This window comes from Paroedura picta, chromosome 4 (assembly GCF_049243985.1).
Source record: "Paroedura picta isolate Pp20150507F chromosome 4, Ppicta_v3.0, whole genome shotgun sequence".
NCBI lineage: Eukaryota > Metazoa > Chordata > Lepidosauria > Squamata > Gekkonidae > Paroedura > Paroedura picta.
The window spans coordinates 636,392-652,591 of record NC_135372.1 but is presented as its reverse complement, the minus strand read 5'-3'; the positions used below and the strand labels follow the sequence as shown (position 1 = coordinate 652,591).

The following is a 16,200-nucleotide window of genomic DNA, read 5'->3' as shown; positions in this document are numbered from 1 at the left end:
TGGTGGACCCAGGCTCTGATGCACTATAAGGCACCCCACTTTTCACTACCTGAAAGAATCCTAAGTGGCTTCCAGTCGCCTCCCCTTTCCTCTCCCCACCACAGACACCCTGTGAGGGAGGGGAGGCTGAGAGAGCCCTGAGATGACTGAAGAAGAAGGTTGGTTCTTAGATGCTGCTTTTCTCTACCCGAAGGAGTCTCAAAGCAGCTTACAGTCGGCTTCCCTTTCCTCTCCCCACCACAGACACCCTGTGAGGGAGGGGAGGCTGAGGAGCCCTATTACAGCTCGGTCAGAACAGCTTTATCAGGCCTGTGACTGGCCGAAGGTCACTCAACGGGCTGCATGTGGAGGAGCGGGGAGTGAAACCCGGCTCACCAGATTAGAATCCCCTGATCCGAACCACCAGAACTAGCTAGCTCTCAGTTGCTATACAGGGTCAGTTCTCCAAAGATTTTTATTTCAGATCTGTTCTAGAAAGCACCTTCCTTGTGTTCCGGATTTTATGAGCGTTCGGCCTAGCAATCCAACCACACCCTCTCCTTTTCTGTTTCCCAGACCAGCTTTGCAGGGTTGTTATGAGGGGGTGAGTTGGGGGGGGGGTGAGTCCATTCCCCCCCCCCCCAGTAGTGAGTAAATATAACCAGGGCTATTTGTAAAACGGAATTAAAGTTCAGATTCTTTAAGCGAGCGCAGGCCGGTCTCGAGGTTCTCAGTATTCAAGAAACTGATCCACAAAACTGCCTTGCAGACTTCGTAATCATTGTGTCTCTTTGCCAGGGAATACGAACATGAAGCCCTCCGGAAGAAATTCACAAAGGCGCAGGCCTACGACTCTGAATCGGATCAGGACTATGGTTATGATTGGGGGCCAGCCACAGACCTGTGACTACAGACCCAGCTACATGGTCCCCTGTCCCCTACCGGTCCCTCCAAAAAGACTTGAAAGAATTCTCCATCCTGTGCAGGGAGGGAAAGACATCCTGGGGGAGCTGACCTTGCCTTCCCTTTATCAGGCCACAGAAACTAGGTGGGTCAACACGTCCTGCTCCTAAGGGCCCCCTTGCCTGTGTCCCTCAGAGGCCTGGAACCCAGGGGACATGCCAGAGCTCTCAGCAACACTCCAGCGGCACTTGCTGACCGGTGTCTGGGAGGAAGGGATCACGGAAAATTCTTTCACCGCCCTTGTCTTGGGAGGTCGTGTGTTCCGTTTGTAGTTTCTGGCCACCCCTTGTTCATTTGCCGGGTCCATCCTGCAGGTTTCCAACTGCCTGAAAGAACCACAACTACCTACAATCTTTTTAATGGTGTGACCACGATGTTGACCTTTTTGTATGGATTGTTTTTAGGTATGCAACAGCCCCCACCAGGCTTGGGCTGGGTTTTTATCATCTTCATTTTCAGTCGCCAGAAGCTGTGTGGCTTCAGGCCGGCTCAGCAAAGTGATTGGGAAGCACAATGAACGCTTTGTAATAAAGAAATCTCTGAATCATCATGCCTTTTCTCCTTTGGTTAGGCAGCAGGGAGAAGGAAATATTGGTGAGGGACTGGTCAATAGGCAAATATTTTCCAAATCTGAACTATTCAGCAAATATTTCTTTGTTCTTGGCAACCCATTCAGGTTACTGGTGAGTAAGAACTGAGATTCTGTAGCAGCACAGAGCTCCTGTGTGCAATGAGTTTCCTGAGCATCCGACTCAATTTCCCCCCAAAAGCTTGTAAACTAGTGCAGCTGAAAGACTGCTTGGAATCAAAGAGGTCTGTGGTTCAAGTCCTGCTTCCCTTTCTGAGGCAGACTTGGGCAAGTCAATAATCTCTCTACCTCACCTCCTTATCTGCCGGGGGGGGGGGGCACGTGTCTGGATGGCCAGGAACCATAGAAAGCAGCCCAGTGGATGTCACTGGAAGCCCGTCTGCTGATGGCTCTGGACATCTTAGAATACTAAGCACCTGGCAGCGGTTACCTGGAGTTCCAAAGGCAGACTTCAAAGGTGCACAGACCTGGTGAAAATTCAGACGTTCTGAGAAATTGCTGAACATGCTCAGGAGTTGATTTCTGAGCCCTGCGGTGGATGGAATAATGGATATTTGCATAACAGAATAGAGGTTGCAGAATTTGGGTTAATGTGTGTCACTTTTTTCTCCTTTTGGGGAGGGAGGAACACTGGCCGTGCCTTTCAGTGATAAGGGCTAGTCTCGACAACACTGGCAAGAACCAAGAAGATGCTACCGTGTCTTGGAACTTTGTGTGCCAAGATAACCGTAAACTGTGCACCTTGGCTATGGGATTATGTCTTGCTACAGGCAAAAAGACAATTCGACCCACTGGGAAATGGCTGAGGAGGGAGGGGTCAAACCAGGGAGGGAAGATCAGGAGGGGCACCGTTGTTAGTCTGCAACAGTGGAAAAGAGCAAGAATCCAGCAGTACCAAAGTGAGCAGCAACTCACAAAAGCCTCTAATTTTGTGAGTCTTTAAGGGGCTACTGGACTCATGCTCTTTCCTACTGCTAGGGAAGATAAGAACCGTCACCATTCAGAAGCACCTCGTAAACTCTTGCCTGTCAAAAACATGCACAGTTCCACAGAGGCCAACTTTCAAAGGCCCTTTATTCTCAGATTGCATTAAAAACTGCCAACTAGCAGAATTCCCTTAGATTGCCCGAGGAATGCCTCACCTTCTCCTGGAGCAGGCGGGAGGGGGAAGGCAGGCAGCCAGGCTTCTAAAGCTGGAAGCTTAGAGCAGTCATCAGTCTCTTAAAGGATCAAATTAAAAGGCAGTCTGCAGAGTGCACATTTGGTGCTTAGATTCCAACCACTGTCAGCAGCAAAGGGGCAGAGGAGATCCCTTGTGCTCGGACACAGCAGAACCTCCTCGGCCAGTCTCACTCGCATGCAAAGCCAGGCCAGACCGCCATCCTGAGTGGCCTGCTTTAAAAACAACAAACTAGGAGCACCCTAGTCCGTGGCTGTGTGTTAACTTTTCAGAGTGAGACTTAAATGTTGAAGATCTCCTACCGAAGACTTGAGTGTGCTGGCTTCAGGACAGAAGAATCTGGCAGGATCCAGCACTGCAGTTGGTGTAATTCCAGCCAAGGAAGGCAAGACAGATTCTTGCCTGGGGGAAGGACACTGTGCAGGGTCAAGGCCTGAACACCTCCCCACCATGCTGAGAAAAACAGAACCAGGGCTGAAGAATAAAGGAAGCTCCCAATCTTATCCAGAATCCGGTGTATTCTGCCAACATGCCCAGGGTAGCTGGGGAATTCCAAAGAACTTGCCAAACCCTGCAAACCGTGCAGGTGGGAAGGGCCAGCAACAAAAGCCAGTGATTTGGGGAAGTAGGGGAGGAGTGTGAATGTGTTTTTATACATGCTTTTCTCTACCCTAAAGAGCCATCTTGTGAGGTAGGTGGGGCTGAGAGAATTGAGAGAACTGGACTACCCCAAGGTCACCCCGCAGGCTTCATGGGGAGGAACAGTGAAAAATCAAACCTGGCTCTCCAGATTAGTCTAGCCCCTGAACCCACACCACCACGCTGGCTCTCAAGAGAATGGTGGTAACCCAGCAGCGACAGACTGGACAACTCCCAATCTCCAGCAGGTGAATTCTAGTTTTGAATGTTTCGTTGCCTATAAAAGCATCCAGAAGCATGCTGTGGTGCAGCCCATTTTACCATCTCAGAGCTCCATCGCCTCATTCAATGTCAAAACTCTCCCTGCTTGTAGAAAGAAAGAATGTCATGATTCCAGTCTCCACTTGGCTGCAGCCTGGAGTGCTCCTGTCTCATCTCCCCCATTGTGCTCTTGGGGCAGGCTGGTGACATTCTAAGTCCTGGGTTGTCCCCAGAAATCACAGGGACCAGGATGCTGGTCCAGTTTGCACCATTAAAGTGCAGACACCCCTCCACACACACACACACACACACACACACACAAAACACACACTAGAGCTAAGCTGCTGAAACTTTTTTTAAACTAAACACCTTCTGCTCCTTCAGATAACTCAAAAGGCAGGGAGGGGGGCTCTATGGCAGAGGTGGGCTTTGTAAGTAAAGGCAGAGGGGCTGTAGGAAGCAAACATGAGACACTCAGGCTCTCTCCTTTCAGAGGAATGCTGGCTGCTCCTGGCCGGTTAGGAGCCGGTAGGTGGAAGCTGGCATTGTCTTGATGTGTACCTGGATGGAAACATAGCCAGTATATGGATTAGAGCCAGCTGGGGGCAGGAGAAGGCTGCAAAACTTCACCCAAACCCCAAACCCTTCCCAAAATTGAGTAATGACTTGGGGGCTTGAGCAGGCTAGCCCCACCCCCACCCCCACCATGCGTCCTGAATTATGCTCTGTGCTCATCAGTTGGTTCTTGAAATTTATAAAATCATCCTATAATAATGTACCATATAGAACAGCGGTCACAACCTTTCCATGGCTGCGGACTGCTGCCACGGGGTGGAGGAGAGGGCGACCTGGGCCCCCGCGCATGTGCGGCAGCCCCGGTGCAAACGTGCATGTGCGGACTTGCCGCGCATGCGCGTTTGCGCCGCCAGATTGCTGGCGGCCGCGGCTCCCTCTCCCCCCCCCCCCGCAGCAAATAGCTCACCAGGCCGTGAGCAAATCGGCTGCCGAAGCGGGGCGCAGGCTGCAGCCCAGGGGTTGGGGACCACTGACGTAGAAGGATTAGCCTTGTTACAGGGGCAGACTTTTTTTTTTTAATCTTGCTGCTTTCATGATGATAACAAAGAGCAGAAAGAAACAGTGGAATCCTGGGAAGATTAATGCGAATGGAAGAGAACCAAGACTGGTACCCGTATTAGTCTGTCTGTAGCAGCAGAAAAGTGCAAGATTCCAATAGCACCTTAAGGACTAACCAAACTTATGGAAATGACCAGGAGCACCTTAAGGAGTACCGCCTTAAGGAGTTGGGGGATGAGCTTTTATGAGTCCCTGTACCTGAAGAAGTGAGCAGTGACTTGGAAAGCCCCTCCCCAGCCACAAAATTTGTTGCATTTTAAAGGTGCTACTGACATTTTCTTATGGAAATTGTAAGAACATTTTGGAAGTCCCCTACCCCTTGAAAATATCCTCCTTTAGGAAATGGAAAGACTATTATGACGCCGGAAGATGAGCCCCTCAGGTCGGAAGGTGTCCAATATGCTACTGGGGAAATGCCATCCTCAGATTCCTTAGGCTGAAAGGAGGTCATTATATCCCCGCAGCTCTAAAATTATTTGAAGCTAAGTCAATGGCACAACTGCTATATGGTGCGCAGCTAGGTCCTTATTCCAACTTTGCATTATTGGAATCTGTACAATCCAAATTCCTAAGAGCAGCCATCCAAGTCCCGAGATGTGTCTCCAGTGCCGCCTTGCGACTTGAGACTGGCCTTATGAAGGTGGAGGCAAGAGTATGGTTAAACATTCTCAATTACTGGCTTAAAATCTCTTTTTCCCCCTGTGAATTAGCTTCCTTGATAATGAAGGATGACTTCCAGTCTTCATGGAAACAATCGGTGAGGGGGAAAATCGCAGCTTTGGGATTTTCTCTAGAATTTCTGGTTCGGATGGCCTATGACCAAGCTAAAGAGGTTATCAAACAGCGAGTAGTGGATATAGAACGCCAACATGATCTAACGAATATCTCTGCCTTCATTGTTAGTGAAGGCTACAGGTATGTCACAGCTCCCTTGGCCTATTTAAAGAATCTTGAGGTGCCTAGCCACCGGAGGGCCTTCACTTTAGCTCATTGCAATGCCCTTCCCTCAGCTGTACTTGAAGGGAGATACAAGAAAACTCCATACGGTGAAAGGAAGTGCCCCTGTGGCTCTGGTCAGATAGAAACATTGGAACATATCCTTTTGTATTGTCAGTTTTATGATGACATACGTTCCATATTTATCACACCATGGTTACATAGAGTCCCTGGGTCCTCAGGACAATTTTATATCTCCCTGCTGCTCACAGACACAAATTGTTCCATCACATATAGTGTCGCCAGGTTTTGTGCTGCAGCCATGAAAAGGCGGTGGAAGTTGACTAAAACTTAACAGACCCTGAGAGCATTTAGAACAATTTCCTATATTTCCATTTAATTCTAATTTATATTTTAGCAGACTCATAGTCTAAGTGTTTAACATAATGCTATTTTATGAGTAAAACTGTGTTTTAGCCATATTATTTATGTAACTATGAAATTGTTTTGATTTTGCTGGTCTATGACCGTAATAAAGAATACTATTACTACTACTACTACTACTACTGGGGATGAGCAGATGGCTAGTACGAGTAGCGCCAGAATGAATGAAGCGACTGGGCCAAAGCCGAAAGGACGCTCAGTTGTGGAAGTAACTGGTGGCGAAAAGACAGTCCGATGCTGTAAAGATTTTTATTCCATAGGAACCTGGAACATCAGATCCATGAATCAAGGCAAGCTGGTTAAAGAAGAGATGACAAGACTGAACATCGACATTCTAGGAATCAGTGAACTAAAATGGACAGGAATGGCTGAATTTAATTCAGATGACCATCAGGTATACTACTGTGGACAAGAATCTCGCAGAAGAAATGGAGTAGCCTTCATAATCACTAAGAGAGTAGGAAAAGCAGTCTTGGGATACAATTCCCAAAATGACAGAATGATCTCAGTTCGAATCCAAGGCAAGCCATTCAACATCACAGAAATCCAGGTCTATGCCCCAACCACTGCTACTGAAGACGATGAAGTTGACCAGTTCTATGAAGCCCTACAACACATTCTAGAAGCAATGCCAAAAAATGATGTGCTTATCATCATGGGGGATTGGAATGCTAAAGTAGGAATCCAAAAGATAACCGGAATAACAGGCAAGTTTGGCCTTGGAGTACAAAATGAAGCAGGGCACAGGCTAGTAGAATTTTGTCAAGAGAATACAATGGTCATAGCAAACACTCTTTTCCAACAACCCAAGAGACGACTCTACACATGGACATCACCAGACGGTCAACACAGAAATCAGATTGACTATGTGCTCTGCAGCCAAAGATGGAGAAGTTCTATACAGTCAGTAAAAACAAGACCAGGAGCTGATTGTGGTTCAGATCATCAGTTTCTTGTTGCAAAATTTAGGCTTAAATTGAAGAAAGTAGGGAAAAGCACTAGGCCACTCAGGTATGAACTAAATCATATCCCTGACGAATATACAGTAGAGGTGACAAATAGATTTAAGGAATTAGATCTGGTAGACAGAGTGCCTGAAGAACTATGGACAGAGGTTCGCAACATTGTACAAGGTGTAGCAACTAAAACCATTCCAAAGAAAAAGAAATGCAAGAAATCAAAATGGCTGTCTGAGGAAGCTTTACAAATAGCTAAGGAGAGAAGGGAAGTGAAAGGCAAGGGAGAAAGAGAAAGATACACCCAACTAAATGCAGAATTCCAGAGAAAAGCTAGACGAGATAAGAATGCCTTCTTAAATGAACAGTACAAACAAATAGAAGAAAACAATAGAATGGGGAGGACCAGAGATCTTTTCAAGAAAACTGGAGATATGAAGAGAACGTTTCATGCAAAGATGGGTATGATAAGGGACCAAAATGGTAGGGACCTCACAGAACATGGAATCACTGATTGGTTCAAAATTGAGAAAGGAGCGAACTCCTTTCTGTATACTGTCGCCTTGCCTATTTAACTTGTATGCGGAGCACATCATGAGAAAGGCGGGATTAGAGGAGTCACAAATTGGGATCAAGATTGCAGGGAGAAATATCAACAACCTCAGATATGCAGATGATACCACTCTAATGGCAGAAAATGAAGAGGAACTAAAGAGCCTGTTGATGGACTGTGCTGGTTCTCTTAATTCCTTCCTGTCCACCTAGGTCACATGGATGCTAAGGATTTGTTATAAGGTATTTTGCCAGATATCGGAGATATGAAGAGAACGGGAGATATGAAGAGAACGTTTCATGCAAAGATGGGTATGATAAGGGACCAAAATGGTAGGGACCTCACAGAAGCAGAAGAGATCAAACAAAGGTGGCAAAATTATACAGAAGAACTATACAAGAGCGAGCTTAACATCCCTGATGACCACAATGGGGTAGTTACTGACCTGGAGCCAGACATCCTGGAATGTGAAGTCAAATGGGCCTTAGGAAGTCTGAGCAACAATAAAGCTAGTGGTAGTGACAGCATTCCAGTTGAACTATTCAAAATCTTAAAGGACGATGCAGTAAAAGTGCTACACTCAATATGCCAGCAAATTTGGAAAACTCAACAATGGCCACAGGATTGGAAAAGGTCAGTTTACATTCCAATCCCAAAGAAGGGCAATGCCAAAGAATGTTCAAACTACCGCACCATCGCACTAATTTCTCATGCTAGCAAAGTTATGCTCAAAATCCTACAAGCTAGGCTCCAGCAATATGTGGACCGAGAACTTCCAGAAGTACAGGCAGGATTTCGAAGAGGCAGAGGAACTAGAGATCAAATTGCCAACATACGCTGGATCATGGAGAAAGCTAGGGAGTACCAGAAGAACGTCTACTTCTGCTTCATTGACTATGCTAAAGCCTTTGATTGTGTGGAGCACAACAAATTGTGGCAAGTTCTTAAAGAGATGGGAATACCAGAGCATCTTATTTGTCTCTTGAGAAATTTATATGCAGGTCAAGAAGCAACAGTGAGAACTGAACATGGAATCACTGACTGGTTCAAAATTGAGAAAGGAGTTCGGCAAGGCTGTCGCCTTGCTTATTTAACTTGTATGCAGAGCACATCATGAGAAATGCGGGATTAGAGGAGTCACAAATTGGGATCAAGATTGCAGGGAGAAATATCAACAACCTCAGATATGCAGATGATACCACTCTAATGGCAGAAAGTGAAGAAGAACTAAAGAGCCTGTTGATGCGGGTGAAGGAGGAGAGTGCCAAAGTTGGCTTGAAACTCAACATCAAGAAAACAAAGATCATGGCATCCGGCCCTCTCAATTCCTGGCAAATAGATGGGGAAGAAATGGAGATAGTGACAGATTTTATTTTCCTGGGCTCCAAGGTCACTGCAGATGGGGACTGTAGCAAAGAAATTAAAAGATGCTCCTGGGGAGGAAAGCTATGGCAAATCTAGACAGCATCCTAAAAAGCAGAGAAATCACCCTGCCAACAAAAGTGCGTCTAGTCAAGGCTATAGTATTCCCAGTTGCAATGTATGGCTGCAAAGGTTGAACCATAAGGAAGGCCGAGCGTCAAAGAATTGAGGCTTTTGAACTCTGGTGCTGGAGAAGACTCTTGCGAGTCCCTTGGACTGCAAGGCAAACAAACCGGTCAGTCCTAGAGGAGATCAGCCCTGACTGCTCCTTAGAAGGCCAGATCCTGAAGATGAAACTCAAATACTTTGGCCACCTCATGAGAAGGAAGGACTCCCTGGAGAAGAGCCTAATGCTGGGAGCGATCGAGGGCAAAAGAAGAAGGGGACGACAGAGAATGAGGTGGCTGGAAACTTAAATGGACTCCGGGGAATAGTAGAGGACAGGAAGGCCTGGAGGATCATTGTCCATGGGGTAGCGATGAGTCAGACACGACTTCGCACTTAACAACAACAAATTATGAAAGCATAAGATAAATTCAGAATGAGAAATAACTTAAAAATTTAAAATAGAATACAAGTATATAGTAAACATACTGTCTGTTAAAGATGACAGTAAAATTTGAATATCCATGCATAAATGTATAATGAATGAAACTCAATAATATAATCTCTGATTTTTAATTGGCTTAGTTTTTTATATCTAATGGACTTTTATTTGAATGCATTCTGCTATATTATCAGTTGTATTAAGTACCTGATGAAGTGCGTGATATGGAATATATAGAACTGGTAAAAATAATATTGGCTATATTAATTGAATGATTATTGTAAATATATGAGGAGAAGGATGATGGGGAGAGCTCCCCCCATATTACAGCAGGGGTAGTCAAACTGAGGCCCTCCAGATGTCCATGGACTACAATTCCCATGAGCCCCTGCCAGCGTTTGCCTGGACATCTGGAGGGCTGCAATTTGACTACCCGTGTTCTACACTGTAAAGCAAATTTTAAATAATTATATGTATAAAGCCTTTTTTCTTTTCTGAACCCCCCCCCAATATTTTTTTTAAAATAAAAAAAATAATTTCTCAAAAAAGAAAAGAAAATATCCACTTCGGGATTTGAAAAGCTTCCAGTGGGCTGGCCAGACTAACTTCTCTTCCCTTTGAGCCCCTCGCAGCTATTCTCGACCTTCTGCACCTCCTGCTCCTGTACTCCTATTATGGGAGCGCAAGTTATTCGTAAAACTACTTTGCTCATTTGCCAGCCAAGTTCAGCTCATGCTGCTTTTCCCACTTGGGACACAGAAGAGTCACCCCCTCTCTGCCAAGACAACGAGCCATCTTCTCCACTATTATTAATGCCCCGCTTCTTATCTGTTTATCAATCCATCTGCCACTTCATGCATTTATTTATTGTATTTCTATATACTGACCTCCCATAAGGCTCAGGGTGGTTTACATAAAACATAGGGATATGCATTTCCACCATAACCATAACTTTCTAAACAAGAACCAGTCCGGGATATGGAAGGGATTTCTGGGGGGCCAGCAGATGTGTCTGGGTCAGTCAGCCTTAATCAAATGCCTGGTGGAGGCCCTGCGTAATTGTGGGAGTTCAGGAAGGGCCCTGATACCTTTGGGGAGCTCGTTCCACCAGGAGAGAGAAGGCTCTGGCCCTGGTTGAGGCCCGACACGCTACTTTGGGGACAGGGATCACCAGCCAGTTGGAGGTGGCAGAGCGAAGGGCTCTTTGAGGGGTACAGGCAGAGTCCCTCAGGTACACTGGGGCCCAGACTACGTATGGCTTTGAAGGTGATTACCAGAAGCCTGATCTGGAATTCAACTGGAAGCCAGTGGGCTTATTTCAGGGCAGGCCGGATGTGGGGCCTCTACAGTGTATCTGTGAGGATCCTTGCCGTGGCATTCTGGACCACTTGCAGTTTTCTGGCTCAAGGCTAAGGGAAGGCCTGCGAAGATCGAGTTGCAGAAGTCCAGCCTAGAGGTGACTGTTGCATGGATCACTGTGGCTAGATGTTCTGGGGCCAAATAGAGTGCTAGAAACCTGGCTTGGCACAGATGGTAGAAAGCCTGCCACGCTAGTCTTGTGACCTGTGCCTCCGTGGAAATGGAGGTTTCTGGCAGAGTGAGCGACAGATTCCATCCAGGTTGGGTAGGCTTGCTTCCTCGTTCGGACCCTTCCTACCCAGCCACAGGACTCAGTCTTTGAAGGGCCACCTCATCACTGCTTCAGCGGGAGAATCATGGCGGTCATCCTAGAGGAGGTGGAGCTGGGTATCATGAGCGTATTGATGACATCCCAGCCCAAATTGCTGCACCAGCTGAGCAAGAGGGTGCATGAAAATGTTAAATAGGATTGGAGAGAGTCCCCAGAAAGAGGGACTCCGCTTTCTGCATTGTGTCTTCATAGTCAGTTTAGCAGCAGGGGTAACCTGGAGGTGAATGGGGTTTTTACTGGCTGGGCTGATGTTCTGACCTCAACCAAACACCTGGTAGAAGAGCCCTGCTTTACAGGCCCTGCTGAACTTAGGTAGTTCCATCAGGGGACGGGGGTCTCCACTGGCAGCTCATTCCACCAGGCCTGGGCCACAGCCAAAAAGGCCCTAGCTCCAGCTGAGGCCAGATGCGCCTGTTTCAGGCTGGGAACCACCATGTTAGTGTTTGATGACCTCAGCGTCCTTCTGGGGGCATACTGTGCCAAATGGCAAGCAGCAGGAGCTCTTTGTCTGATCTCAGCTGCACTGGGGGGTCTGGTGGCTACGCAGCAGTCAGCTCATCAGACCTGCATTTGACTGTAACGACATTGGGGCTCTGTTAGCCTGAGAAACCCTGTATGATCAGCTTGCCTATGCAAGCACTGCACCCAGGACAAAAATGTTGCGATTAATCTGTCAGGCCCTCTTCTAAGCTGGCATATACCCCTATGTATCCCAGCCAAATGAAGGATCTTGGTGCCTGGGGGATATGGAATTTGCTCTGTTGCAAAACCTGTGACTTTGGGCTCTTGCTCACTCCCCACTGCCAGCTGTCTGTGGACTACAGAAATGAGGGGAAGGACCTAGTTAAGTGCTTGCCTTGGCTAACACATCCCTCCATCCCTCCAAGAACTATAAAAGGGAAGAGACCTTGTCAAGGTCAGTCTGAGCCCAGACATTGGTCAGGAAATCTGCCTCCTCCTGTCTACCAGGAAGGAGACTGCTGTCACTACCCACAAAATAAGAGGAAGGATATTCCAGCTGCTGTCAGACTGGAGATTCAAGCAACCATCGGAAGATGCACCTTCTGCCTACCCAGAAGGAACACCAGTGAGGACAGACCGTTTGACCCCAACAGGATAGAAAGGACATCGTCATGGACTGATCGTCATCTTTTGCTTTTTCATGTACTGCCTTTTTAGTTTGCGATCCTCTCTAGATAAATGATTTGAGAGACAATTGGGATACAGATATTAACAACATTATTAAATACTAGATAGAAAGCCCATTGCACCTGGGAATGCAATGGGCGCTAGGATGGGCTTTGAAGGCGGGGGGAGGTGGGGGCTCCCTCCCCTGGCTCCTGGCGAGGGCCACGTGCTGGTGCGGGGGTCAGATGTGGCCCACGGGGGGCATGGAGAGCGGGGGCAACGGGGCAAGGCAAGGACCCAGGGGTGCATCCCCCGCCTACCTGCCAACATCTCCGAGCGACGAGCCAGTTTCCAGCCGTCGCTGCTGCGGGGACACAGAGCCAGCGAGCGCCGCCATGCGAGGGGCACTGGTCAACGGCCCTGTGCTGAGGGCGGGACCCAAGACTTCCTGGCCGGTTTCCAGCACCTGGTGCCCCAGGGACGCGGAGCGTGGGAGTGGCACCATGCGGGGCACGCTGGTCGATGTGGGTGGCTCTGTGCCGAGGGCGGGGCTGGATGGGAATCGGAAGACACGCTCTGCGCACCACCCGACTGGGACGTTGGGGTGTGGACTGACAATCGGCGTGGCCAATCGGGAGGTGCGAAGTGCCTCCCGATTAGCCTCTTCGCTTGTCAGTCTGGGGGCAAGGGCCCAATCCCGGAGTTTTGATCCCGGACTCGACCCTCCCCAACCACCCTTACTCTTTTATTAAGAGGGACAAATTCTCCTTAAAGCGGGCAATTTGGTTCAGAGGTTTAAGTCCCCCAGAGCCATTCTGTTGCACAGTAGGGTGCCCTTGTGCACCCAGTCATTAGTGTGTTCCCTTTCAATATGGCCCCTACCATTGCTGCTTTGGGGGGTGGAAGGCCCTCTCCCCCAGGAGTGGCCATAGTCCAACAACAGAAAAGGCCCCCGGCTCAATCCCCAGAATGCCCAGGAATCATGAAATGAACCCACCTCACTGACGGCCTGTGTGAGGATCTGGATTATCTTCTCATGCGGCATGGCCACTACGCTCTGCCCATTGATCTCGATGATGCGGTGTCCGACCCGGATGCCACCCCGCTCTGCAATCCCACCACGCATGAGGCTGCAGATCTGGAGGACAGAACAGGGAGAGCCACAGTATAGCATTTGGTAGCAAGTATATGATGAAGAGGTGGGTTTTTTTGTACCCTGCTATTCACTACCCAAAAGAAACTCAAAGTGGCTTCCAATCACCTTCCCATCCTCTCTCTGCAACGGACATCCTGTGAGGTAGGTGAGGGTGAGAGAGCTCTGACAAAACACCTCTGTGAGAGCAGCTCTAACAGGACTGTGACTGCCAAAGGTCACCTAGCTGGCTGCATGTGGAGGAGGACTGGGGAATCAAACCTGGATCTACAGATTAGAGGCTGCCACTCTTAACCACGACACTCATACCTGATTGGTATGAGACCTTCCCATTGACCGTGAATGATTTGAGCTTGCTTGCTCTCACCAGGCAGCTGCTGGGACAGGGCCTTTTCTGCGATGGCACTACATTTGTGGTTGTGGTTGTTAGGTGCGAAGTCGTGTCCGACCCGTCGCGACCCCATGGACAAGGATCCTCCAGGCCTTCCTGTCCTCTACCCTTCCCCGGAGTCCATTTAAGTTCGCACCGACTGCTTCAGTGACTCCATCCATCCAGTAGTTACTACTTCAAAAATATTTGCAGCTACAATTTAATAATCCTTTCAGGGACCTTTCCAAAACGTTTGTGTTACCCCAGATATTTGGTGGGCGATGAGTCTTGTTGGTTTTGAATTTTTTTGGGAATTCTGATTTAAAAACAAAGCTACACTGCCCTTTTATACAACCTTAAAAGGTCCCCCCCCCCACTTTCCACACACCACTTCACTTACTGTCTTTATCCCTTACTCACAATGCCATTCTCCACGCAGAATCCCAGGGGGTATTTGGGGTCAGGCCGCCGAACGATGGCCGTGGTTACTGGGGGGCAGTGGACAACTTTCAAGGCCACTTGGGTCTGGTTCTTCAAATCCTGGGAGAGAGACATGAAGGGAGACTCACTTAGCTATTATGGATTCTCCAAGGCGGTTTTCTTCAGCCACTGAGCTACATCCAGGCTAAATCTGTCCTATGAAATAGAACATCAGAGGCAGAAAGACAGACTGACATAAGCAGAATTAGGAACCCTCTACCTGATTTGAGTACTCGCAACACTGTAGTCATATATTAAACTTTTAGTAAATTTTAACTATTGGAGGTTTTTTCTCTCTCTTAAGGTACAAAGTGCTACCCTCTGCTGTTCCTGAGGCTACATTTACAGGGTCCTCTAAGAAAAACTGTATATGTGGTACAGAAACCCCAGAATCAATAGGAAATGTTTTCTTTGACTACAGGCCCTACTATCATATCAAGAAATTATCATTAATCCCATTCTTACTTCTTATCCTGGTTGAAGTAGAAGGACCCTTCTTTCAATCACGTTAGCTGATAATAGTCCAGAGCTGACATGGAAGTTTGCCAAGAATGGATGGAAGGCTAATCGAATTAGGAGAGAGCTTAGGGAACACAGATTCCAGTGGGTAGCACCTTAATCTTGAATATAGGCCATACATTTTATGTATGTTTTATCAAAACTGCTACCATTTTGCATTTAACTTTTAACCCAGAGTGTTTACCACATAGGGCCTGCAAAAGGGAGCTCTCCCGCCAGGCATATGGTTGTGACCGAGCAAAACCAGCAACCTCTGCAGGGCCCCTGCCCCCTCCCTTCCAGAAACCCACCAAATGCGCTCTGCTCTGGACCTGTTACCCCTGTTATAGTTATCAATGTTAATAGTATTATTATTGTAGTTATTTATATGTTATGGAAAAAAGTTCCGTGTATTGTTTTTTACATTTCATGTAAATTGCCCTGAGCCTCAGGGGAGGGTGGTATATAGTCCATTTTGTTTTTATACTATAGGACTTAATTTTTAATACTATGCTTGTCTTCTTAGTTTGGTAAATGGCTGTATTAAGGTGGACAAGTTGCTGAGGTCAGTTAGGGCGGCCACTTGCCCCCTTGGCCCCTGTTCTTCCTGGCTCCTCAAAGGGGGTGGCCAGGGGATAGGAGGCCAACTCAGGGACATTATTAACTGCTCCTTGAGTTCTGGGGAGTTCCCTGAGAGGCTGAAGGAGTCAGTGGTTCGACCTCTCTTGAAAAAAATCTATGCTGGACCCACGGGACCCTGCCAACTACCGCCCGGTGTCGCAACCAGCGTTCCTGGGTAGGGTGGTGGAGAGGGCCGCGGCGGACCAGCTCCTGGCTTTCTTGGAAGAAACTTCGGCACTCGATCCACATCAGTCTGGCTTCCGTCCTGGCCACGGGGTGGAGACGGTGTTGGCCGCCCTGCTGGATGACTTCTCGCCAGCTGGATAGAGGCGGGTCAGCTGTGTTGGTCCCGTTAGACCTGTTGGTGGCCTTTGACATTGTGGACCTTGAAATCCTGGTCCACCACCTCACCAGCACGGGGATAGGAGGCACAGCCTTGCGCTGGATACGCTCCTTTCTCCAGAACCGGATCCAGACGGTTGCTGTGGGGGATGAGTTCTCGCGTCCGTATGGACTCCCTTGTGGGGTCCCTCAGGGCGCTGTTCTCTCCCCCACCTTGTTTAACATCTTCATGTGCCCTCTGACCCAGCTGGTGCGGAGTTTTGGGCTGGGTTGCCATCAGTACGCTGATGACACCCAGCTCTATCTCCTAATGGA

The 16,200-nt window shown here is 48.1% G+C and overlaps 2 protein-coding genes across 6 annotated transcripts in view; one reads left to right on the top strand and one right to left on the bottom strand.

The window, feature by feature from the left end:
* TJP3 (tight junction protein 3) overlaps positions 1 to 1,490 on the top strand; it is an 84,112-nt gene extending 82,622 nt beyond the window's left edge. For both annotated transcript variants that reach the window (XM_077331403.1, XM_077331405.1), the window contains exon 20: positions 778 to 1,490. In XM_077331403.1, coding sequence (XP_077187518.1) covers positions 778 to 886 — 109 coding nt within the window. In that variant the 3' untranslated portion in view covers positions 887 to 1,490. The remainder of the gene's footprint in view (positions 1 to 777) is intronic.
* A 1,097-nt stretch (positions 1,491 to 2,587) lies between these two features.
* LOC143834726 (amyloid-beta A4 precursor protein-binding family A member 3-like) overlaps positions 2,588 to 16,200 on the bottom strand; it is a 47,166-nt gene continuing 33,553 nt past the window's right edge. For all 4 annotated transcript variants that reach the window (XM_077331408.1, XM_077331407.1, XM_077331409.1 and 1 more), the window contains 3 exons: positions 14,365 to 14,484; positions 13,419 to 13,559; positions 2,588 to 4,172 (listed from right to left, as the gene is read on the bottom strand). In XM_077331408.1, coding sequence (XP_077187523.1) covers positions 4,101 to 4,172; positions 13,419 to 13,559; positions 14,365 to 14,484 — 333 coding nt within the window. In that variant the 3' untranslated portion in view covers positions 2,588 to 4,100. The remainder of the gene's footprint in view (positions 4,173 to 13,418; positions 13,560 to 14,364; positions 14,485 to 16,200) is intronic.